At 49.6% G+C, this 27,527-nt stretch overlaps 1 protein-coding gene across 1 annotated transcript; it reads right to left on the bottom strand.

Annotated features, from left to right (window-relative positions):
* On the bottom strand, positions 1 to 27,428 carry RTN2 (reticulon 2). Its single transcript, XM_075323103.1, has 10 exons — positions 27,263 to 27,428; positions 22,355 to 22,405; positions 21,732 to 22,031; positions 19,945 to 20,019; positions 17,773 to 17,971; positions 13,811 to 13,949; positions 4,500 to 4,569; positions 4,301 to 4,347; positions 3,254 to 3,312; positions 1 to 243 (listed from the first exon to the last, which is right to left on the bottom strand). Exons 1-10 carry the CDS (start codon positions 27,291 to 27,293, stop codon positions 201 to 203), a joined length of 1,014 nt encoding a protein of 337 aa, XP_075179218.1. The 5' UTR covers positions 27,294 to 27,428; the 3' UTR covers positions 1 to 200.
* Between the last annotated feature and the right edge of the window lie 99 nt (positions 27,429 to 27,527).

Raw genomic sequence — 27,527 nt, 5'->3', positions numbered from 1 at the left:
TTCAAATAAAAAACCCAAAAATATTTATTATCCACAGAATACCCAAAAAACAAAATTATCAAATTATCGTCATGTGACTCGTTCTCTGTGTAACAATGATGTGGCTCCACTGGAAGTCGCTATCGATCAGGAGAACCATTGTTAGCGGTGTTGAGGCTGTAACTGGAGGGGGGGGGGGGCAGCGCCGCAGCCGCGAGTCCTCAGTCCTTTTTGGATCCTTGTTTTCTCAACTGAGCGCGAAATCTGGAGTAAAAGAATAAAAAAGTGTTAAAAATTGTACAATGCACCCTCTGCTGGTCACTGACAGTACTGAACAGTCCAGAAAAAAGTGTAAGACCCCAGAGGAGGCAGCAACACGGGAGGAACTGGTAATAATAGAGATCCACTGCTACAGGGGTCTGTGTGCGACGCCAAAGACTGAGACATTTACTACAAATGATCACAATGTACAGGTAATGTAGATGTCACCTGCAGTCCTATGTAACACCACAGATAACACAGTGATATCTCTCTGAGTACAGATAATGTAGTAGATGTCACCTGCAGTCCTATGTAACACCACAGATAACAGTGATATCTCTCTGAGTACAGGTAATGTAGTAGATGTCACCTGCAGTCCTATGTAACACCACAGATAACACAGTGATATCTCTGAGTACAGATAATGTAGTAGATGTCACCTGCAGTCCTATGTAACACCACACATAACACAGTGATATCTCTCTGAGTACAGATAATGTAGTAGATGTCACCTGCAGTCCTATGTAACACCACAGATAACAGTGATATCTCTCTGAGTACAGATAATGTAGTAGATGTCACCTGCAGTCCTATGTAACACCACAGATAACAGTGATATCTCTCTGAGTACAGGTAATGTAGTAGATGTCACCTGCAGTCCTATGTAACACCACAGATAACACAGTGATATCTCTGAGTACAGATAATGTAGTAGATGTCACCTGCAGTCCTATGTAACACCACACATAACACAGTGATATCTCTCTGAGTACAGATAATGTAGTAGATGTCACCTGCAGTCCTATGTAACACCACAGATAACAGTGATATCTCTCTGAGTACAGGTAATGTAGTAGATGTCACCTGCAGTCCTATGTAACACCACAGATAACACAGTGATATCTCTCTGAGTACAGATAATGTAGTAGATGTCACCTGCAGTCCTATGTAACACCACAGATAACAGTGATATCTCTCTGAGTACAGGTAATGTAGTAGATGTCACCTGCAGTCCTATGTAACACCACAGATAACACAGTGATATCTCTGAGTACAGATAATGTAGTAGATGTCACCTGCAGTCCTATGTAACACCACACATAACACAGTGATATCTCTCTGAGTACAGATAATGTAGTAGATGTCACCTGCAGTCCTATGTAACACCACAGATAACAGTGATATCTCTCTGAGTACAGGTAATGTAGTAGATGTCACCTGCAGTCCTATGTAACACCACAGATAACACAGTGATATCTCTCTGAGTACAGATAATGTAGTAGATGTCACCTGCAGTCCTATGTAACACCACAGATAACAGTGATATCTCTCTGAGTACAGGTAATGTAGTAGATGTCACCTGCAGTCCTATGTAACACCACAGATAACACAGTGATATCTCTGAGTACAGATAATGTAGTAGATGTCACCTGCAGTCCTATGTAACACCACACATAACACAGTGATATCTCTCTGAGTACAGATAATGTAGTAGATGCCACCTGCAGTCCTATGTAACACCACAGATAACAGTGATATCTCTCTGAGTACAGGTAATGTAGTAGATGTCACCTGCAGTCCTATGTAACACCACAGATAACACAGTGATATCTCTCTGAGTACAGATAATGTAGTAGATGTCACCTGCAGTCCTATGTAACACCACAGATAACAGTGATATCTCTCTGAGTACAGGTAATGTAGTAGATGTCACCTGCAGTCCTATGTAACACCACAGATAACACAGTGATATCTCTGAGTACAGATAATGTAGTAGATGTCACCTGCAGTCCTATGTAACACCACAGATAACACAGTGATATCTCTCTGAGTACAGATAATGTAGAAGATGTCACCTGCAGTCCTATGTAACACCACAGATAACACAGTGATATCTCTGAGTACAGATAATGTAGTAGATGTCACCTGCAGTCCTATGTAACACCACAGATAACACAGTGATATCTCTCTGAGTACAGATAATGTAGTAGATGTCACCTGCAGTCCTATGTAACACCACAGATAACACAGTGATATCTCTGAGTACAGATAATGTAGTAGATGTCACCTGCAGTCCTATGTAACACCACAGATAACACAGTAATATCTCTGAGTATAGATAATGTAGTAGATGTCACCTGCAGTCCTATGTAACACCACAGATAACACTGAGTACAGATAATGTAGTAGATGTCACTGTTATTCATGGTGTTACATAGGACCGCTGGTGACATGTACTATATAATCTGTACTCGGAGAAGGATTTGCAGTCCCATGTAACATTATACTTGTAGTTTTACATAGGACTGCGGGTTGCAGCTTGTTCCTTGTAATGGCACATGCTCGCTCTATGATCAGTCTTGTACTCCGGTCAGACCTGGGTGCGGTGATGTAAAGGGCCGATTCCTCGGGATCAGTTTCCTTATTCTTACATTCCAGGTATATATATATGTGTGAGAACGCTGGGGTCCGGCGCCCCCCGTTGGACACTTCAATAAATCTTCATGATTTATAGGAAATACGTATAACGATCTGCGCTCGTCCTCGTCATTGCCCCTTGTCCGGGATACTCCAGTGCCCGCTGTAGGGATGCCCACCCCTGTGCTCTCAGCTCCGCTCCTCATCTGCCCGTTCGCCCGATCTTCCCTCTGTACTATGACCGTAGAGGGGTCTTCCGGTGAGTACAAGTTACCGTGATCGTGGCCCCAAGTGCTGAACAATAAGCCGCTGTCTTCACCTGAGCAGACGACGACTGGGCACAATCCGCCAAAGAGGAGCGGAACATTCGGTCGGGTCACACAGGAGACTCCACGTCCCCCGGAGCAGCGACATAAGACCCCAATATACAGTCACCTTTACTGAACGCACGGTTATTACAGAAGTAAATCCTCTGGCTGCTCGGCGACCATTACATCACCGCACGGCCGGAGGAACATACGTGACTGACACTCAGCTGCACACATCCATCACCGGGGCCATCGCCGCCCCACCGCCGCAGGCACCAGACTCTTACTTTGCTCTAAATGCTGCAACTCGACTGGTGACCATGGAGACGTAGCGATCCACCAGCGCCTGCGGAGAGAGCGGAGATGTCAGCCTCTATCGCCTCTATACATCTCTAATATATGTGTCTATCAAAGATCTATAGATTTCCCCTTGTTCTCCTGTTATATATATATATATATATATATATATATATATATATATATATATATATATATATATATATATATGTACCTTATATCTATATGTACTCAGTGTCTATATTTCTCAGTATATCTATATGTCCCTAGTGTATATATGTCCCACTATATATATATATATATCCTATGTCTATATGTCCCACTATATCTATATGTACCCAGTGTCTATATGTATCAAGGTCTACCACCTTGGCCCTTTTCTTCCCCCTGATGAAGCTGTTATGTTTACCAACACTGTGAAACGTACGTCGGGGTGCCTGGCTGTGGGATTGTTGGTACGCCGACTGGTAGGTTTCTGATTAACCCTTGCGCCACATATACACTGGTATGTACTTTGGAGGGTCATTATTTTTCTCATGTTATTGTGGCTCAGGTCTTTGTGATTGCCTTTAGGTACCCACCATTATACTTCACCTTTTCTTGCACTCACTGTTATATGGGAGGTTTTCTTTGCATACCCATTACTATTTTCTATTATGCTTTTGATGGGCAAAAAGCAATATCCCTTTAATGTGAATGTGCACAGGTGTAAATCATGGTCGGTGTTCTCCCCTTCCCAGTGTCCTCTCTTTTCCTCTGTATTCTGTACTATTGGTATTTTACTTGTCACGCTTTTGCACTTTACACTCCTCTTCTCTTGTTTTTCATGTTTTTGAGTCTGTGCTCTCCTTCCTTGTCACACTATGTGTAGGCTGGATATTGTTATTTATATGTACCGTGTCTATATTTCCCCCTATATCTATATATACCCACTGTCTATATGTCCCATTATATCTATATGTGCCCAGTATCTACACATAACACTATATATGTACCCAGTGTCTATAGGTGGCACTTTATTTGATGTCTGGACTCACCTGGTTGTGTTTGTACATGACTGGAAATGTGAAGACTCCGATCACCACTGGAACAGAGAAGAGCATGAACGGGAAAGTGGGGACCAAGGACCCAAATATATCCCACTGTATACAGCGGGAGGAGCGCACACTATACACAGCCCCAATACCCCACTGTGCACAGGAGGGGACCCCCACAGGCGAGAGGTCAGGGTCTTACCGAGGAGCAGCAGGGTCAGTCCATTAACCACAGCGCCAACATATGTGAGGAGGTAGAGGAGGAGCAAGAACTGCGGGAAGAAATGGGGGAAAGTCAGGGAACCCCAACAGTCATGTGTGGACACGTGGGTGACAGGTGCAATAAGTGCAGCACATTGGTGACCGACGTATGACAGAGACCCTGATTACAGGGATGTCACTTACTGGGCTGCTTGCTGCAGTTTTGATAAATTCAGTTTTTCTCTGCAACATATCTACTAGTTCTCTGAACACAGAGCCCTGTATAACCGCGCTCACACCACTGATTGTCAGCTTTCTCTATATAACCTCGCTCACACCACCGATTGTCAGCTTTCTCTATATAACCGCGCTCACACCACCGATTGTCAGCTTTCTCTATATAACCTCGCTCACACCACTGATTGTCAGCTTTCTCTATATAACCTCGCTCACACCACCGATTGTCAGCTTTCTCTATATAACCTCGCTCACACCACTGATTGTCAGCTTTCTCTATATAACCTCGCTCACACCACCGATTGTCAGCTTTCTCTATATAACCTCGCTCACACCACTGATTGTCAGCTTTCTCTATATAACCTCGCTCACACCACTGATTGTCAGCTTTCTCTATATAACCTCGCTCACACCACTGATTGTCAGCTTTCTCTATATAACCTCACCCACACCACTGATTGTCAGCTTTCTCTATATAACCTCGCTCACACCACTGATTGTCAGCTTTCTCTATATAACCTCGCTCACACCACTGATTGTCAGCTTTCTCTATATAACCTCGCCCACACCACTGATTGTCAGCTTTCTCTATATAACCTCACCCACACCACTGATTGTCAGCTTTCTCTATATAACCTCGCTCACACCACTGATTGTCAGCTTTCTCTATATAACCTCACCCACACCACTGATTGTCAGCTTTCTCTATATAACCTCGCCCACACCACTGATTGTCAGCTTTCTCTATATAACCTCGCTCACACCACTGATTGTCAGCTTTCTCTATATAACCTCGCCCACACCACTGATTGTCAGCTTTCTCTATATAACCTCACCCACACCACTGATTGTCAGCTTTCTCTATATAACCTCGCTCACACCACTGATTGTCAGCTTTCTCTATATAACCTCACCCACACCACTGATTGTCAGCTTTCTCTATATAACCTCGCCCACACCACTGATCGTCAGCTTTCTCTATATAACCTCGCTCACACCACTGATTGTCAGCTTTCTCTATATAACCTCGCTCACACCACTGATTGTCAGCTTTCTCTATATAACCTCGCTCACACCACTGATTGTCAGCTTTCTCTATATAACCTCACCCACACCACTGATTGTCAGCTTTCTTTGTATAACCCTGATTGTCAGCTTTCTCTGTATTAGGCCCTGTGCGCACACTGCGTTTTTACCTGCGTTTTTACCCGCGGTTTTGCTGCAGAAATTTCTTGAGAAATGCTTGTGATCTTTCTGCAGACATTTCTCAGCAAAACCTATGGGAAAAAAAAATATCTGTGCGCACACTGCGTTTTTTTTCTCAAGAAAATTCTTTCTGCAGAATTTCTTGAGAAAATTTCTTGAGAAAATGAGCATGTCACTTCTTTTCCGCAGGTAGCTGCGGTATTTCACTCCATTCACTGTAATGTAATCGCGAAATACCGCGGGTATACCACATGTAACAAATGATGTGCGGTATACCCTCGGTATAGCTGCGATTTACCTGCGGTAATGCTCATCGCTGCCTGCGGTTTGCAGGAAGTGATGTCATTATGACAGAAGAGGAAGCGGAGCAGAGTAAACACAGACGTCACACTCCCTGGACGCCGCACAGAAGCACTTCCGTGTGACCTCCAGGTGCCCGTGCAGTCTGTGTCCCGCTCCAGTCCCGCTGCTGCACGCCCTGCAGTGTGTCAGTGTCTGCCCGCAGTATCAGAAGCTTCTCACACTGCAGTGCGTGCAGCCGCGGGGATGACGGGCGCTGCTGTCAGGAGGTTAGATGAGATCATTACATGCTGTGATGATCTCCTGCACTGCTGACATCACCGCTGTCCCTGCCTTCTATGCCCGTCTCGCGGGCGGCCCAAGACTGTCACTAGCGGTGACGTCACGGGCTCTCGCGATACTGCTGAGAATGCGGCGGGCATAGAAGTCAGTGACAGCGCTGACGGTAGGACTGCAGGAGATCATCACAGCAGGTAATAATCTCATCTAACCTCCTGACAGCAGCGCTCGGGTTCCCTTGCAGTGACCTGGGCTATTGATGTTAGCTCAGGTCACTGCATTGCTCTCCCAGCCAATGGGGAATGTTCTGTTCTTCATTGACTGGGACAGTGACTATGGTATGGATCACCGTGGGACCCCCTTATTGGATTACGCCGGACCCGGATTTGATTGTTCTTTTCAATAAATTGGTGAAAGAGGGAATGTTTTGGGGAGTGTTTTTTCAAATAAAACTTTTTTTGTTGTCTATTTTTTATTTATTACTGACTGGGTTGGGGATGTCGGGTATCTGATAGACGCGTGACATCACAAACCCCAGAGCTTGATGCCAGGTGACATTACACATCTGGCATCAACCCCATATATTACCCCGTTTGCCACCGCACCAGGGCAACGGGATGAGTTGGGGCGAAGCGCCAGGATTGGCACATCTAATGGATGCGCATCTGGGGCGGCTGTGGCCTGCTATTTTTAAGCTGGGGAGTGTCCAATAACAGTGGACCTCCCTAGTCTGAGAATACCAGACCACAGCTGTCCGCTTTACCTTGGCTGGTGATCCAATTTGGCGGGACCCCACGTTTTTTGTTTTAAATTATTTATTTAATGTAAAATAACAGCGTGGTGTGCCCTCTGTTTTGCATTACCAGCCAATGTAAAGCTGCCAGCTGTGGTCTGCAGGCTGCAGCCGTCTGCTTTACCCTAGCTGGCTACAAAAGATAGGGGGGATCCCACGTCATTTTTTTTTTTAATTATTTATTTCTTTTTTGGCTAAATACAAGGCTAAGCACCCTTTAGTGCCACATGAAAGTCACTAAAGGGTGCCAGCTTAGAATATGCAGGGGGGTGGGACATTATATAGGTCTTTCTCATTTATCTATCTATCCATCTTTCCCTCTATCCATTATCTGTCTGTCTGTCTATCGATTAACTATTATCTATATTATTTATTGCAGTTACAGCATAAAAAAACGGAGGGACCAACCTGCGTAAAAAACGCGGCAAAATCGCGGCAAAAACGCATTTTTTCCAGCGGTTTTGGTGCGTTTTTTTACCGCAGGTGCGATAATCTTCAACTCCCAGAAGTTTCTCAAGAAATTTTCTTGAGAAAAATCAGTTTTCTCTAGTCCCTTCCACGACAGCATAGGAGGTTGTCTCTCCACGCCCTAATTGGGACAGGAAGTTCAAGAGGTTTAAAAGGACCCTCCCACCTCCCACAGCCAGTGTCTTTCCTGTCCCCATGGGGCATGGAGAGGTTTTTGTTTTTCTCCTATGCTGTGGTGGCCGGCGAACTACAGTATAATTTTTTTTTTTTTTTTTTGGATCATCTATCCCCTGTACCTGAAGCCGGACAGCATCGGTCGGGCCTCACCGCTCCTCCCTTGCTGTTCCCTCAAGCTGTGGGGGACCGCTGCTCCAGCCTTCCGGATCCTCCTGAGGGGTGATGCAGGCTGTTGAGCTCCCCGGCCGGCGTCCTCCCTGAGCCGCCGGCCGCTTCCCGCATGCACGCTGCCGGAGCGATCCGGAAGTGCTCCCGGAGGCGGGACTTCCGGTCTTGCGGACTTCCGGTCGAGCGCTTCCGGTTTTGCGGAGGCAGCGTGGAGGCACGCCGACGGTGACACGGCCTGCCCAGGACCGGATGCGGGAGGCGGGGAACATGCACCGTCACTGGGGGGGCAGGCCCTTTTGCATAAGGGCTGCCACGAAGACATCAGATCATGGTAAGCAACCGTGCTCCCTGTCATGTCTTCCGCTGCAGCAGCCTCTGCAGAACCCAGTGTGCCCCCTGCTACTGTGAGTATGGAGGGGAATGGTCCCTCGGACATAGGTCTTATCAGGTGATTTATGGCTATATGGTCTGTATTTTCTAGGAGGACAAGGCCACCAAGAAAACTGACAGAAATGAAAAGTCAGAGAAGCCAGAGAAGTCAGAAAAAGCTGACAAGTCCGATAAGCCTGATAGACCTGACAGAATGGAAAAAATTAAGAAATGTCCTATCTGTATAAAGAAGCTCCCTGCAGTATGGGATAAATAGCTTTGCCAGCAATGTACGGACCAGATTATTAGGGCCGAACAACCATCTCTGATAGATGAGTTGCGGTCCATGATGAAACAGGAGATTAGGGCCTCACTAGCTTCCCTCCCTGTTCCTGGTCCTGGCCCTGCTCCTGGCCCTGCTCCTGGCCCTGCTCCTGGACCCTCTCCTCCAAAAAAGAGGAGACTCCAGTCGACCCCTTCTGATCAGGAGGACGCTGATTCTACCTCGGAGGGTCCTGATGAAGGATTTCCATCTGGGGGGTCTGAACAGTCCTTTCTATTTCACTCAGAAGAGTTGGGGGATCTTATTGAGGCAGTTCGGAGCACTATGGGTTTAGAGGAAGTGCAGTCTCTTCCTTCAATCCAGGACGAAATGTTTGCTGGCCTGAAGTCAGTCAAACAGTTGGGATTCCCAGTTCATGCCAATGTTTTGGATATTGTCTCTCAGGAATGGGAATGTCCTGAGAGGCGGGTACGGAGTGACCTTAGACGCCGGTTTCCTCTGGAACCTTCGGGACTACATTGGGAGGTCCCAAGAGTGGACGTTCAGGTGGCTAGGGTAGCTAAGCAAACGGCTCTTCCCTTTGAGGATACTTCCCAACTGAAGGATCAGATGGATAGGAAGGTAGAGGGCCTGATGAAGCGGTCCTGGGAGGCATCGTCTTCCTCTATTCAAGCCAACATTGCCTCCACCTGCGTATCCAGGTCCCTAATTAGGTGGTTAGACCAGTTGGAGGCTCATATTTCCCAAGGGACCCCTAGGGAGGAATTACTGGAATCCCTTCCCTTGCTTAGGAAGGCTACCTGTTTTCTGGCAGATACCTCGGTGGAATCTGTCCGCCTGGCAGCCAGGACCTCGGTGCTTTCTAACTCTGCCCGACGTGCCCTCTGGCTTAAGGCCTGGAGTGGAGACTCCACCTCCAAAATGAGGCTTTGTTCCCTTCCGTTTAAAGGGGATTTAGTGTTTGGGCCTGCCCTGGATGATATCCTGGACAAGGCGACTGATCGTAAGGCCTTGCCCGATCCTAGACCTACCAGGAAGCGGTCCTTTCGTCCCTCGATGCCTCAGGCCTCCCAGCCCAGAGGGAAAGGGAAGGCAGGCAGGTGGAGCTATCCCAAAGGTAGAGGGAGAAACATCCTCATCCCTCCACATCAGCAACGTCCTCAGCAGGACAAACAGTGACTCGGCCCGGGTGGGGGGAAGACTCTCAGCGTTTCTTACCCAGTGGCAGTCCATAACCTCTTGCCAATGGGTTCTGAAGATCATCTCGGACGGTCTTCTCATAGAATTCCTTTCCCGCCCTCTTCCGGGTCTCCGAGTCACTGCGCTGGCGTCTCCGGGTTCACAGGCTCTGTTGTACACAAAGATTATAGAGCTAGTGCACTCGGGGGTCGTTTCCCCAGTCCCGAGTCAGGAAGAAGGGGTAGGACACTACTCCCGTCTCTTCCTGGTCAAGAAGCCATCCGGCGACGTCCGTATAATTATCAATTTAAAAAGTCTAAACCGTCAGGTCAGGTACCGGCGGTTCAAGATGGAGTCGGTAAAATCAGCTATTCCCCTGATAGGTCTACACCACCAGATGGCCTCTATCGATCTGAAAGATGCCTACTTCCATGTACCCGTCCATCCGGGACACAGACAATACCTCAGGGTTGCGGTGCTTCACGGAGAGGAAGTGCTTCATTTCCAATTCAATGTACTTCCCTTCGGGATCTCCTCAGCTCCAAGGATCTTTTCCAAGATCATGGCAGAGGTGGTCGCCTTCATAAGATTGCAGGGTATCTGTCTGGTTCCGTATCTGGACGACTTTCTTCTCATGGCTCCGTCTGCTCCAACCCTCCGGAGCCATGTGGAAAGGTCTTTGGGAATCCTTCGGTCTCTGGGATGGATTCCCAATCTCAACAAATCACAGTTATCCCCCTCCTCCACTCGGCAGTTTCTCGGAGTGCTGCTGGACTCCGACAGACAGGCATCCTTTCTCCCAGAGGGCCACAGGATGGCTCTGTTAGCCAAAATATCAAAGCTTCGCAGGCAGGCTCGCCCGACGCTTCGAGCGGCTATGTCAGCCCTGGGTTCCATGACATCCTGCATTCCTTCAGTCAGGTGGGCTCAGGCCCATTCTCGGTGTCTCCAGGATCATATCCTGGCACATTGGGACAGACTCCCGTCATCCCTAAACCGAAGGTTTCGCCTCTCGGAGTCCGTCTCCTCATCCCTTCTCTGGTGGCTGAGTCCCGCCAACCTGCAGGTGGGGGTTGCCTGGACTCAGAAACCCCTGGTTACACTGACCACAGATGCCAGCCTACGAGGATGGGGGGCAATAGTGGCAAATTCCCCATTTCAAGGGGTCTGGAGTCCTTACGTCAGCTCCCAATCCTCCAACTACCGGGAGCTCAGGGCAGTCAGGGAAGCCCTCCTTGCGGCTCAGGACCTCGTCCGGGACTCTCACGTCCTGGTATATTCAGACAATGTCACAACAGTGGCACATCTTCGACATCAGGGCAGTACACGCTCAGGCGCCCTGAAGTCGGTATCCTCCCGAATCTTTCAATGGGCAGAACAATCTCTGCTCTCCCTTTCTGCGGTCCATCTGAAGGGCTCCCTCAATCTTCAGGCGGATTTCCTGAGTCGTTGGGATGTTCATCCGGGGGAATGGAGCCTGGATCAGGCGGTGTTCTGCTCTCTAGTGGCAAGGTGGGGTGCACCAGAGGTGGACCTCTTTGCCTCGGCAGGGAATCGCAAGGTCGCAACATATTTCTCCCTGAACCCAAGGGACGAGGCGTTAGGGGTAGACGCTTTCTGCCACAGTTGGTCCTTTCGCCTCGCTTACGCGTTCCCCCCTCTTCCTCTTCTCGCACGGGCCCTGAGGAAGATCAGAGACGAGGGGGTCCCAACTATACTGGTAGCCCCTCTGTGGCCCCGGAGGAGTTGGTACAGCCTGGTCCTGACGCTAGGAATCGACGGCCCAGTCCTCTTAGGTTCAGACCCCAGCCTACTGTCACAGGGTCCGATTTTCCATCCGGCTCCCCAGAAACTCAACTTGGCTGCCTGGCTTCTGAGGCCCGGGCACTGAAGGCCCAAGGGCTTTCTGACAAAGTTGTGGCTACGCTACAGAAGAACCGTAAACCTGTGACTAATAGTATATACAACAAAATCTGGAAGAGATTTTCCTCCTGGTGTGGTTCTCGGCCTCCTGACCCTCTTCGGCCTAATATTGCGCAGATTCTGGACTTTCTCCAGAGTGGTTTAGACTTAGGTCTTCGGCCTAGCACCCTGAAAGTTCAGGTGTCAGCACTCAGTGCAGTCTTTGACATGGCTCTGGCAGATCATCGTTGGATCCGTCGGTTCTTTGTGTCCGCTAGTAGACTCTGTCCACGTCAGAGGGTCCTGACGCCTCGCTGGGATCTCAATGTGGTCCTTACAGGACTATCTCAGTCTCCGTTTGAACCTCTGTGCTCTTGTAACATTCGTTCCCTTTCTCACAAGACTGCTTTTCTTGTGGCTATTACATCTGCTCGCAGAGTCGGCGAACTTCAGGCTTTGTCCGTTAGGGAACCTTACCTGACCATCAGAGATGACAGCATTGTGTTTCAGCTGGACCCTTCCTTCCTTCCCAAGGTGGTTTCGGATTTTCACCGTTCTCAGTCCATCGTCCTGCCTTCCTTCTGTCAGAATCCTCGGACTCCGGGTGAGGAAGTGTTTCATTCTTTGGATGTCCGTCGGATAGTGTTGCACTACCTGGAGGTTACTGCTTCTTGGCGCCTAGATTCTAACCTGTTCATCCAGCCCTTTGGCCGCAATAAGGGCAAGAAGGTGGCTAAGAGTACCGTCGCCAACTGGATTGTGCGGGCAATTAGAGATGCCTACCTCGCTCAGCATCTCTCTCCACCTACTGGATTCACGGCGCACTCCACCAGGGCTACCTCTGCCTCCTGGGCCGAACGGGCAGGGGCTTCCCCTGAGCAGATCTGCAAGGCAGCTACGTGGTCTTCGCTCCATACGTTCACGAAGCATTATCGGTTGGATCTGGATTCCAACAGGGATTTGGCCTTTGGCAGGAGGGTCCTGCAGGCTGTGGTCCCCCCCTAGGTATCAATTCTTTGGTATTCCTCCTATGCTGTCGTGGAAGGGACTAGAGAAATAAGAATTATTCTTACCGATAATTCGCTTTCTAGGACCTTCCACGACAGCAGGTAATTCCCTCCCCTATATATTCATTTACTCCTGAATGTGTAGTACTTCTCATATGCTATGGATTCTTTGTAAGACACTGGCTGTGGGAGGTGGGAGGGTCCTTTTAAACCTCTTGAACTTCCTGTCCCAATTAGGGCGTGGAGAGACAACCTCCTATGCTGTCGTGGAAGGTCCTAGAAAGCGAATTATCGGTAAGAATAATTCTTATTTCTAGTGCGCACATAGCCTAACACAGATTGTCAGCTGTCTCTGTATAACACTGATAGCTTTCTCTGTATAACCCTGCCCACGCCACTGATTGTCAGCTTTCTCTTTATAACCCTGCCCATGCCACTGATTGTCAGGTTTCTCTGTATAACCCTGCCCACGCCACTGATTGTCAGGTTTCTCTGTATAACCCTGCCCACGCCACTGATTGTCAGCTTTCTTCCTATGAACAATGTACATAAAAAATGTCAATCAGTGTTAATACAGAGCTGATGAACATGGAGGACTACAGGGCAGCCACTTTACTAGTCCTCTACTGATAATCTCCTGCTGATAAAACTACAGCAAGCAACCCTGTAAATGACTGGAGTCAAGATCTCTGTGTCTACATCATGCTGCTCTCAGCGGCACAAAGTTGGTGACCGATTCCATTTAAAGGGGTTGTCCTGGGATATACTATTATCAGTATGATAGGTTACCAGTATTTGGTCAGTGAGGATATGACACCTGACTCCTTCACAGATCAGAAGTACACGGCTCAGTTCAATGTACTGATAAGTCATCAATATTAGACGGCTGGACAACCCCTTTAATTTCAATGCCTGGTGAGAGCGCGATGTTCCGGTGACTTTACCTTCAGTGACTCCTTTGTGTCCTGCACTAAGAAGAGTCTGCGGAGGGTGGAGAGCGCAGTAAAGAAGAGAACCACAAGGCGAGAAGCGACCACCTCCACCTGCTCGGGGAGCAGAATGGGATCCATGTCCAGGTATTTCCTGAGGAGAGGAAAAGCAGAAAAGACTGTAAGAGTTTGTGCACACTGCATTTTTTCTGCTTGTTATTATGTTATTAAAACAGCACTCCAGTGTTTTTTTTCACATTGCACCGCTGGAGTGACGCTTTAAATCTCAGCCCGAGACCCCACGCCTGATACTCACCTTCCGGCGGCTTCACCTTCTATCGCCACCGCTCTGGTCGGTCGCGGCGATTTGTGACCTGCCAGTAGCTCCAGCGTTTCATGGAGCGCTGGAGGTCACTCTTCAATGCAAGTCTATGAGAACCTCGTTCTGGCGTCATCCTGCCTCGCTCTGGCATCATTCTGGCCTCATTCTTGCCCTGTTCCGACCTCGTCCTGGCCCTGTTCCGACCTCGTCCTGGCCCTGTTCCGACCTCGTCCTGGCCCTGTTCCGACCTCGTCCTGGCCCTGGTCCGACCTCGTCCTGGCCCTGGTCCGACCTCGTCCTGGCCCTGTTCCTGGCCCTGTCTTATCGTCTCAGTCTTATCCTGGCCCCTTCCTGGCCCTGTTCCGACCTTTTCCTGGTGCCTTCCTCGCCCTGTTCCGATCTCGTCCTGGCACCTTACAGGCCCTGTTCCAACCTCGTCCTGGCTTCGTCCTGGCCCTTTTCTGACCTCGTCCTGGTCTCGTTCTGGCACCATTCTGACCTCATCCCGGCCCTGTTCCGACCTCGTCCTGGCCCTGTTCCAACTTCGCCCTGGCCCCTTCCTGGCCCTGTTCCAACCTCATCCTGGCCCTGTTTCAACCTCGTCCCAGCCTCATCTTGGCTTTGTCCTGGCCCCTTCCTGGCCTTGTTCCAACGTCGTCCTGGCCCTGTTTTGACCTCGTCCCAGTCTCATCCTGGGCCCTTCCTGGCCCTATTCCAACCTCATCCCAGCCTCATCCTGGCCCCTTCCTGGCCCTGTTCCGACCTCGTCCCAGCCTTATCTTGGCTTTGTCCTGGCCCCTTCCTGGCCCTGTTCCGACCTCGTCCTGGCCCTGTTCCAACCTCGTCCCAGTCTCATTCTGGCCCCATCCTGGCCCTGTTCCGACCTCGTCCCAGCCTCATCTTGGCTTTGTCCTGGCCCCTTCCTGGCCCTATTCCAACCTCATCTTGACCCTGTTCCGACCTCGTCTCATTCTGGCACCGTTCTGACCTTGTCCCAGCCTTGTCCTGGCCTCATCCTGGCCTCCTTCTGGCCCTCATAGAGATGTATTGGGAGCCTGTGATGTATCTTCTGACTTCCGGTCATTCAGAAGTTACAGTCACAGGATGGTGCCACAGGGCCGGAGCGTCGCTGATAAAAGATGAATATGGCAGCAGGTGAGTATAAGACCGGGGCAGGGGCTTAGATTGGAAGCGTCACTACAGCGCTGGAAAAAATTCCTCTGGAGCGCTGCTGCTTTAAATGCATTTTGAGGTTTCAGCAAAGTGACGGAGTCTCGTGCACACGATGCTGCAGATTTTTTTTCTTGCAGATTTGAACCATCATAACATTTTTCTTAGATCTACAGCATCTACATTATTTCAGTTTTTGCAGCGTTTTTCATCAATTCTAATAAATGGTAACAAAACACAAGTAAAAAAAAACAAACAAAATGTGTATTTTATGCAGCATTTTTCCTAGTTTTCTCTCTTCTTTTTGTTTTTGCTGATTCTAAAAAAAAAATACTTTGCTACAGCAAAACCTGACAACACACAATGCTCGCCTACACAGAGCGCCCCGGCACTGCTACATACAATAAGTGATCCGAGTGTCATTATACTGGGATCTGATCTTGCGATCGAATCACAGCTGCAGAGGAGAGGAGGAAAGTGATCTCCCCATCTCCTCCATTGTCAGCCGATGCGTATATTGCACTGCACTCGGATGTAATTCAAGTGCAGTGCGATATATCACTTGCACGCATAGACTTGTATGGGTGCGAGTGATAGGAGACTCGGAGACAATCGCAGCATGCTGTGATTTTTTTCCTCAGTTTGATCAGGGCTGAAGAAAAACTCACAGATCTGAGCTGCAGCATTGTCTAACATGGTGCCGATTTTCTTGCATTGCATTGCATTACACCGAAAACACCAACACTGCTACATACAGCAACACTGACACTGCTACATACAGCAACACTGACACTGCTACATACAGCAACACTGACACTGCTACATACAGCAACCCTGACACTGCTACATACAGCAACCCTGACACTGCTACATACAGCAACCCTGACACTGCTACATACAGCAACCCTGACACTGCTACATACAGCAACACTGACACTGCTATATACAGTAACACTGACACTGCTACATACAGTAACATTGACACTGCTACATACAGCAACACTGACACTGCTACATACAGTAACATTGACACTGCTACATACAGTAACATTGACACTGCTACATACAGCAACACTGACACTGCTACATACAGCAACACTGACACTGCTACATACAGCAACACTGACACTGCTACATACAGCAACACTGACACTGCTACATACAGCAACACTGACACTGCTACATACAGCAACACTGACACTGCTACATACAGCAACACTGACACTGCTACATACAGCAACACTGACACTGCTACATACAGCAACATTGACACTGCTACATACAGCAACACTGACACTGCTACATACAGTAACATTGACACTGCTACATACAGTAACATTGACACTGCTACATACAGCAACATTGACACTGCTACATACAGCAACCCTGACACTGCTACATACAGCAACCCTGACACTGCTACATACAGCAACCCTGACACTGCTACATACAGCAACCCTGACACTGCTACATACAGCAACACTGACACTGCTACATACAGCAACACTGACACTGCTACATACAACAACACTGACACTGCTACATACAGCAACACTGATACTGCTACATACAGCAACACTGACACTGCTACATACAGTAAAATTGACACTGCTACATACAGCAACACTGACACTGCTACATACAGTAACATTGACACTGCTACATACAGCAACACTGACACTGCTACATACAGTTACACTGACACTGCTATATACAGTAACATTGACACTGCTACATACAGCAACACTGACACTGCTACATACAGCAACACTGACACTGCTACATACAGTAACACTGACACTGCTATATACAGCAACACTGACACTGCTACGTACAGTAACACTGACACTGCTACGTACAGTAACACTGACACTGCTACGTACAGTAACACTGACACTGCTACGTACAGTAACACTGACAATCCTACATCGAGCACAGCAACACTGCTACAAACAGTAACATTGACACTGCTACATACAATAACACTGACACTGCTATATACAGCAACACTGACACTGCTACATACAATAACACTGACACTGTAACGCCAAGAACCTAGACAATGCTACAAACAGTAACACTGATATAGCTTTAAGTCTCTGCTAAAACAAAAATAAGGGGAGGTTCTCCTCATATTTGACCCTACACTTGAGACTTCATCAGGGGCATCCATGTGACGGAACCGTTCAGTATAATAAAGCAGAGTGAGTCCCTTTGTGCACTGGCCTCCATGGTAGACCAAGCTTATATGTCTGTCTTAAAAAGATGTATACCACCAGAACGGAGGTCACAGCACAGACAGATACCCCTGCTGAAGCCTCGGATGTAGGGTGGAACGTGAGGAGAACAGAGACCAACACTGTCACAATTCTTTGTATTACCAATTAGACATAACATTGCTACAATTTGTTGCTTCACTCAGTGCCACTGACACTACAACAGTTATTGCTCAGTCTGGTGGTTAATATTATATCTCCGCACTCACTGGAAGGGATTTGCTCCTTCTCCCTTCTTCAGGAGTTTGCAGTAGAGCCGCATTATGAGCGTCGCACTGAGGACGAGGAGACAGGAGTAGGAGATGATGCTGATCACACTGAACTGGATGAGGCACAGCAGGCATACGGTGAGACCGGTGAGACAGCCGGCAGAGAGAGTGATGTCTCGCCAGTATAAGAGGTCTGTCACTGAGAGAAAGAAAAAAGCGTCAGCAAGGGCAGCGAGCACACGAGGAAAGAGTCAGCAAGGGCAGCGAGCACACGAGGAAAGAGTCAGCAAGGGCAGAGAGTACACGAGGAAAGAGTCAGCAGAGGCGCAGAGAGCACACGAGGAAAGCGTCAGCAATGGCAGAGAGCACAAGAGGAAAGAGCAATGGCAGCGAGCACACGAGGAAAGCGTCAGCAATGGCAGAGAGCACAAGAGGAAAGAGCAATGGCAGCGAGCACACGAGGAAAGCGTCAGCAATGGCAGAGAGCACAAGAGGAAAGAGCAATGGCAGAGAGCACACGAGGAAAGCGTCAGCAGAGGCGCAGAGAGCACACGAGGAAAGCGTCAGCAGAGGCGCAGAGAGCACACGAGGAAAGCGTCAGCAGGGGTGCAGAGAGCACACGAGGAAAGCGTTAGCAGGGGTGCAGAGAGCACACGAGGAAAGCGTCAGCAGGGGCGCAGAGAGCACACGAGGAAAGCGTCAGCAGAGGCGCAGAGAGCACACGAGGAAAGCGTCAGCAGGGGTGCAGAGAGCACACGAGGAAAGCGTCAGCAGAGGCGCAGAGAGCACACGAGGTAAGCGTCAGCAGAGGCGCAGAGAGCACACGAGGTAAGCGTCAGCAGGGGTGCAGAGAGCACACGAGGAAAGCGTCAGCAATGGCAGAGAGCACAAGAGGAAAGAGCAATGGCAGCGAGCACAAGAGGAAAGAGCAATGGCAGAGAGCACACGAGGAAAGCGTCAGCAATGGCAGAGAGCACACGAGGAAAGCGTCAGCAATGGCAGAGAGCACAAGAGGAAAGAGCAATGGCAGCGAGCACACGAGGAAAGCGTCAGCAATGGCAGAGAGCACAAGAGGAAAGAGCAATGGCAGCGAGCACAAGAGGAAAGAGCAATGGCAGCGAGCACACGAGGAAAGCGTCAGCAATGGCAGAGAGCACAAGAGGAAAGAGCAATGGCAGCGAGCACAAGAGGAAAGAGCAATGGCAGAGAGCACACGAGGAAAGAGTCAGCAATGGCAGAGAGCACAAGAGGAAAGAGTCAGCAGAGGCGCAGAGAGCACAAGAGGAAAGAGCAAGGACAGAGCACACGAGGAAAGCGTCAGCAGGGGTGCAGAGAGCACACGAGGAAAGCGTCAGCAGGGGTGCAGAGAGCACACGAGGAAAGCGTCAGCAGGGGTGCAGAGAGCACACGAGGAAAGCGTCAGCAGGGGTGCAGAGAGCACACGAGGAAAGCGTTAGCAGGGGTGCAGAGAGCACACGAGGAAAGCGTCAGCAGGGGTGCAGAGAGCACACGAGGAAAGCGTCAGCAGAGAGCACACGAGGAAAGCGTCAGCAGAGAGCACACGAGGAAAGCGTCAGCAGAGAGCACACGAGGAAAGCGTCAGCAGAGAGCACACGAGGAAAGCGTCAGCAGAGAGCACACGAGGAAAGCGTCAGCAGAGGCGCAGAGAGCACACGAGGAAAGCGTCAGCAGAGGCACAGAGAGCACACGAGGAAAGCGTCAGCAGGGGTATACAGTCATAATCCCCGGGATGTGTGTAGTAATCTGTAGTCCAGGAGTGAAAATTTTAATGACCTGGATCCACTTCCACCAAGTTACAGGGTAATAAGATTCATACATGTGGCCCATCTACTCCACAAGCCCCGGTACTCAGACCCCGGGGGACGGCTGTCAGGAATGATGGGGGTCCTTTACCCCCTCCTACAGATTCCAAAATTAAGTGACCCCCCACCCAAAGATCCTCCCTATGTTTCACACTAAATGCACTTGTTGGATTCCTGGGTGGAGGATAGCAGCTGTGGGGCCCTGACCATCATATACGAGTGACCCAGATACTGTCCGCCATTGCTCTGGAGGGGCTTGGGCCTATTAAGGGGGCTTCATGCTGAGACTGACTTATGCGTCCCTCGATTGTGCCCCATTCTCCCGTCCTCATGTCTCCCCTGGACTCACCCGCTTTCCTCATGGTGTCCTGGTAGCTGCTCCGGGTCTGGGGTGACAGGTGGCGAGAGTCTCTACGACCAGCGTCTGTGAGGGAAGAAGACGACACTAAATATAGATGGAAAGGGACAACCCCCCTGAGACGAGCCGCAACCTCTGTCCTGAGAACCCCCCTCTGCGGCCAGAAAAAGCCACGGAGAACAGCTGTCCGCCCCGAGGATCAGCTGCTGCCCACTCCATGAGGGCACCCCTCACATGCTGGGAAGACACTGCCTGTAATGGCCGCCTCGTGCCGCAGGGGGGTCAGCACGTATATACTATAGATGGTTTAATCCTAGTAAAAGCAGCAAAAAGTAAGTGACCCCCCCAGCCCCTCCAGTACAGAAAACCTCCCGACAGAGGGTGACCCCACAATAACCCCCATTATCCAACCTCCTGGCCCAGCTGGGTGAGGTGAGCGCTGCAGCCACAGATTCCTCTCATTCACAGAAGATTTAATACAAAGCTGCGCAGCTTATAGAGATCAGAGAACGCGGGTGATAAGCCGCAACAATGGAGCGCGAGCCAGGGGAAAGCCATTGTATCTGCACTCACTATTCTGTGCGTTACCTTCTGTATTATACTCCAGAGCTGCACTCACTGTTCTGCTGGTGCAGTCACTGTGTACATACATTACATTACTGATCCCGAGTTACCTCCTGTATTATACTCCAGAGCTGCACTCACTATTCTGCTGGTGCAGTCACTGTGTACATATATTACATTACTGATTCTGAACTGATTCTGAGTTACTTTTTGTATTATACTCCAGAGCAGCAATCACTGTTCTGCTGGTGCAGTCACTGTGTACATATATTACATTACTGATTCTGAGTTACCTCCTGTATTATACTCCAGAGCTGCACTCACTATTCTGCTGGTGCAGTCACTGTGTACATACAATATATTACTGATTCTGAGTTACATCCTGTATTATACTCCAGAGCTGCACTCACTATTCTGCTGGTGCAGTCACTGTGTACATACATTACATTACTGATCCTGAGTTATATCCTGTATTATACTCCAGAGCTGCACGCACTATTCTGCTGGTGGAGTCACTGTGTACATACATTACATTACTGATCCTGAGTTACCTCCTGTATTATACTCCAGAGCTGCACTCTCTATTCTGCTGGTGCAGTCACTGTGTACATATATTACATTACTGATTCTGAACTGATTCTGAGTTACTTTTTGTATTATACTCCAGAGCAGCAATCACTGTTCTGCTGGTGCAGTCACTGTGTACATATATTACATTACTGATTCTGAGTTACCTCCTGTATTATACTCCAGAGCTGCACTCACTATTCTGCTGGTGCAGTCACTGTGTACATACAATATATTACTGATTCTGAGTTACATCCTGTATTATACTCCAGAGCTGCACTCACTATTCTGCTGGTGCAGTCACTGTGTACATACATTACATTACTGATCCTGAGTTATATCCTGTATTATACTCCAGAGCTGCACGCACTATTCTGCTGGTGGAGTCACTGTGTACATACATTACATTACTGATCCTGAGTTACCTCCTGTATTATACTCCAGAGCTGCACTCTCTATTCTGCTGGTGCAGTCACTGTGTACATATATTACATTACTAATCCTGTACTGATCCTGAGTTACAACCTGTATTATACTCCAGAGCAGTAATCACTATTCTATTGGTGCAGTCACTGTGTAAATATATTACATATAGTGTACTCATCACATCTTGTATTATTCTCCAGAGCTGCACTCGTATGTCTCACCCATTGTGATCCCTGATATTCTGGGCTGGGGTTTCTCCACTAGTGTCTGTTCCTCATAGTTCCTCAGGGGCAGGGCTTGTGTCACCTGACACGCCTTCTCCAAAAGAACATAGGTGACAGACTCCTCTGCTGGTTCCTCTTTCCTTGGTGACTGTCCCCGGCCCAGGCTCCGGCTCCTCCGGGCCCTAACTGTGGGACGGGGTACTGAACTTCCAATAGTAATGTAAGAGAAGGTTGGCTCCTGAGGTGAAGGTAAGGGCCACAGATCGGCCAGGGTCACCGTGGCATCATCGAGGTCACCTACAGGAGACAAGAAGTCTGATCAGAGGGGCGCCGAGCATGTGGCGTCAGGGCCTCATTTATCTAACACTACAGCTGTCTTTGTTGCCCATAGCAACCAATTACAGTGCAGTTTTCATTTTACCTGAACAGTTTAAAATTTGAAAGCTGAACTGTGATTGGTTGCTTTGCTCAACAGAAAAAGCTTCACTGATAAGTCTGATGAATTAGGCCTGGATTGCTTTTAAAAGGAGGAGGGGCCATTCAGAAGGGGCGGAGTTGTAAATCCATCGCGCAGGTCATGTGACTATTATACACAACACACATACACACAGAGTGTTTACCATCTGGAGGGCAGGAGTCCGGGGTGCTGGAGGCCGTGGATGGAGCGTCCTCTGCAGGAGAAGCACAGACATTACAGTCACAATTTTGTCATGTTTTGGAGATGTTTTGTTTAAATGTATGATTACTGGGGGTCCGACCGCTGGGACCCCACCTCTCACAAGCAGACGATTTACCACCATAGGGTCAAAGGGCCATACCCCCTAAATACACACAGTCATCAGTCCTGAGGAGCAGAGACCCAGCGAGGGCACAGGACAGACACCTGCACAGCACCGCCAGCACGCAGGCTGAAAACCACCGCCACACAGGCACAGCACCGCCAGCACGCAGGCTGAAAACCACCACCACACAGGCACAGCACCGCCAGCACGCAGGCTGAAAACTACCGCCACACAGGCACAGCACCGCCAGCACGCAGGCTGAAAACCACCGCCACACAGGCACGGCACCGCCAGCACACAGGCTGAAAACCACCGCCACACAGGCACAGCACCGCCAGCACGCAGGCTGAAAACCACCGCCACACAGGCACAGCACCGCCAGCACACAGGCTGAAAACCACCGCCACACAGGCACAGCACCGCCAGCACGCAGGCTGAAAACCACCGCCACACAGGCACAGCACCGCCAGCACACAGGCTGAAAACTACCGCCACACAGGCACAGCACCGCCAGCACGCAGGCTGAAAACCACCGCCACACAGGCACAGCACCACCAGCACGCAGGCTGAAAACCACCGCCACACAGGCACAGCACCGCCAGCACGCAGGCTGAAAGCCACCGCCACACAGGCACAGCACTGCCAGCACGCATCCTGAATACAACCGCCACACAGGCACAGCACCGCCAGCACGCAGGCTGAAAACCACCGCCACACAGGCACAGCACCGCCAGCACGCAGGCTGAAAACCACCGCCACACAGGCACAGCACCGCCAGCACGCATCCTGAATACAACCGCCACACAGGCACAGCACCGCCACCATGCAGGCTGAAAACCATCACCACACAGGCACAGCACCGCCAGCACGCAGGCTGAAAACAACCGCCACACAGGCACAGCACCGCCAGCACGCAGGCTGAAAACCACCGCCACACAGGCACCTACACAGCAATGCCGCCATACAGGCACATCACCACCAGTACGCAGGCTGAAAACCACCGCCACACAGGCACAGCACCGCCAGCACGCAGGCTGAAAACCACCGCCACACAGGCACAGCACCGCCAGCACGCAGGCTGAAAACCACCGCCACACAGGCACAGCACCGCCAGCACGCAGGCTGAAAACCACCGCCACACAGGCACAGCACCACCAGCACGCAGGCTGAAAACCACCGCCACACAGGCACCTACACAGCAATGCCGCCATACAGGCACGGCACCGCCAGCACGCAGGCTGAAAGCCACCGCCACACAGGCACAGCACCGCCAGCACGCAGGCTGAAAACCCCCGCCACACAGGCACAGCACCGCCAGCACGCAGGCTGAAAACCCCCGCCACACAGGCACAGCACCGCCAGCACGCAGGCTGAAAACAACCGCCACACAGGCACCCACACAGCAACGCCACCACACAGGAGCCAGCGCTACAGTATTTCCGACACACACATGGGCATCCACGGGAGGGACGAGCCGGGAACTGCACCACACGTGGACAGCAAGAAGAGCGGAGAGCAGGGACACTGCGCAAGAACGAGAGGAGCGCCGGCGCACTAGGGGAGGCAGCGCTACAATAGTGAACAAGCCATAACCCTAATTAAAGTCTGACACCTCAAAGTTATCTGAGCACACAAATCTCCAAGGGTGCCCAAACGTTTGCATCGGCTCATTTACGGTTTTGTAATTTTTCAAATGTAAAAGATTACATTTTTTCCCTAAAATACGAAGGAAATGTGTCATCTATAACTTTATGCCTTTTAGAGATCATCTCATCTTCAACTTTTTTAACTGTTCACAATATCAGTCATTTTGACCACGGAAGCCCAAACTTTTACAGGCCACTGTACACAGCACTGCCGACACACAGGCACAGCACCACTGCCAGATAGGCACCTACACAGCACCACCACACAGGCGCAACACCTGCAGCATACAGGCACCAGCACAACACCGCCGCCAAACACCTACACAGTACCTGCCAACACACAGGCACCTACACAGCACCGCTGCCACAAAGGCACCTACACAGCAATGCCAACACAAATCCACCTACACAGCACCACCACACAGGCGCAACACATGCAGCATACAGGCACCAGCACAACACCGCCGCCAAACACCTACACAGTACTGCCAACACACAGGCACCTGCAGAGCATCGCCGCCACACAGGCACCTACACAGCACCGCTGCCACAAAAGCACCTACACAGCAATGCCAACACAAAGGCACCTACACAGCACCACCACACAGGAGCAATACCTGCAGCATACAAGCACCTGGACAGCACCTACACACAGGCACCTGCAGAGCACCACCATCATACAGACACAGCACCCCAATCACACAATCACCTTCAGACCAAGTCCATCCAGCACATAATCACAGCACAGCCGCCAAACAGGCACCTGTACACAGCATCACTAATACACAGATATATACATCCCCGCTAATTAACAGATACACATACAGCACCAATAATACACACATGGCCCAGCTAATACACATAAATATAAGGCACCACTAATACACACGACAACGCTAATATACAGATATACTGTACATACAAGGCACCGCTAATACACAGATATATACACAGCACCGCTAATAGATATACACTCACCACTGCTAATACACAGATTTATGCACAGCACCGCTAATACACAGATGCATACACAGCACCGCTGCTAATACACAGATGTATACACAGCACCGCTGATACACAGATGTATACACAGCACCGCTGCTAATACACAGATGTATACACAGCACCGCTGCTAATACACAGATGTATACACAGCACCGCTGCTAATACACAGATGTATACACAGCACCGCTGCTAATACACAGATGTATACACAGCACCGCTGCTAATACACAGATGTATACACAGCACCGCTGCTAATACACAGATGTATACACAGCACCGCTGCTAATACACAGATGTATACAAAGCACCGCTGCTAATACACAGATGTATACACAGACCCGCTGCTAATACACAGATGTATACACAGCACCGCTGCTAATACACAGATTTATGCACAGCACCGCTAATACACAGATGCATACACAGCACCGCTGCTAATGCACAGATGTATACACAGCACCGCTGATACACAGATGTATACACAGCACCGCTGCTAATACACAGATGTATACACAGCACCGCTGCTAATACACAGATGTATACACAGCACCGCTGCTAATACACAGATGTATACACAGCACCGCTGATACACAGATGTATACACAGCACCGCTGCTAATACACAGATGTATACACAGCACCGCTGCTAATACACAGATGTATACACAGCACCGCTGCTAAAACACAGATGTATACACAGCACCGCTGCTAATACACAGATGTATACACAGCACCGCTGCTAATACACAGATGTATACACAGCACCGCTGCTAATACACAGATGTATACACAGCACCGCTGCTAATACACAGATGTATACACAGCACCGCTGCTAATACACAGATGTATACACAGCACCGCTGCTAATACACAGATGTATACACAGCACCGCTGATACACAGATGTATACACAGCACCGCTGATACACAGATGTATACACAGCACCGCTGATACACAGATGTATACACAGCACCGCTGATACACAGATGTATACACAGCACCGCTGATACACAGATGTATACACAGCACCGCTGATACACAGATGTATACACAGCACCGCTGATACACAGATGTATACACAGCACCGCTGATACACAGATGTATACACAGCACCGCTGATACACAGATGTATACACAGCACCGCTGATACACAGATGTATACACAGCACCGCTGATACACAGATGTATACACAGCACCGCTGATACACAGATGTATACACAGCACCGCTGATACACAGATGTATACACAGCACCGCTGATACACAGATGTATACACAGCACCGCTGATACACAGATGCATACACAGCACCGCTGATACACAGATGTATACACAGCACCGCTGATACACAGATGTATACACAGCACCGCTGATACACAGATGTATACACAGCACCGCTGATACACAGATGCATACACAGCACCGCTGATACACAGATGTATACACAGCACCGCTGATACACAGATGCATACACAGCACCGCTGATACACAGATGCATACACAGCACCGCTGATACACAGATGTATACACAGCACCGCTGATACACAGATGTATACACAGCACCGCTGATGCACAGATGTATACACAGCACCGCTGATACACAGATGCATACACAGCACCGCTGATACACAGATGTATACACAGCACCGCTGATACACAGATGTATACACAGCACCGCTGATACACAGATGTATACACAGCACCGCTGATACACAGATGTATACACAGCACCGCTGATACACAGATGTATACACAGCACCGCTGATACACAGATGTATACACAGCACCGCTGATGCACAGATGTATACACAGCACCGCTGATACACAGATGTATACACAGCACCGCTGATACACAGATGTATACACAGCACCGCTGATACACAGATACAGACAGCAGTGATAATAAAGTCAGCATCTGATATTACTGTAGGACAGTGACAGCCGCACACTATGGCATATGATAATGTGGGTGACAGTCACACGAGGACGCCGCGCTCGCTCTCTATAGGATACACCCATATGCAGCCCCTACATAACAATGATGGAGACGCCGCACCTGCACTCACACAGACACAATGATACAGCAGGCGACACTTACTGCAGTGTGTGAACGACAGGACGTGTCCCATATCCGCTGCCTGCCGGTGACACCCATACAGACCCACAAGAGCGCACCCCACAGCGTGTTCTCTGCCTGCCTAGCATCTCATTGTGGAGCAACCTGACACACACAACTCACAAACACAGGGAGGGGCGAGCGCAGCAGACAAAGGCCTGAGAGGGGGCAGGAAATGACTCCACACAGCCATTCATGGACCAACAGCAAAAGAGACAGGGGACCGCTCCACCCCACAATCCTGACA

Source organism: Anomaloglossus baeobatrachus, chromosome 9, assembly GCF_048569485.1.
Source record: "Anomaloglossus baeobatrachus isolate aAnoBae1 chromosome 9, aAnoBae1.hap1, whole genome shotgun sequence".
Taxonomy (NCBI): domain Eukaryota; kingdom Metazoa; phylum Chordata; class Amphibia; order Anura; family Aromobatidae; genus Anomaloglossus; species Anomaloglossus baeobatrachus.
This window is presented reverse-complemented; position numbering and strand designations above follow the sequence as displayed.

Bases quoted from the DNA above. Each gene is read 5' to 3' on its own strand.
- RTN2 (XM_075323103.1), bottom strand. From the start codon at position 27,293: ATGGGACACGTCCTGTCGTTCACACACTGCA. The intron at 17,972-19,944 runs GTGAGTCCAGGG...TCTTTCTCTCAG, and splicing joins GGACACCATGAGGAAAGCGG to TGACAGACCTCTTATACTGG. The intron at 244-3,253 runs GTAAGAGTCTGG...CTTTTACTCCAG, and splicing joins GTTGCAGCATTTAGAGCAAA to ATTTCGCGCTCAGTTGAGAA.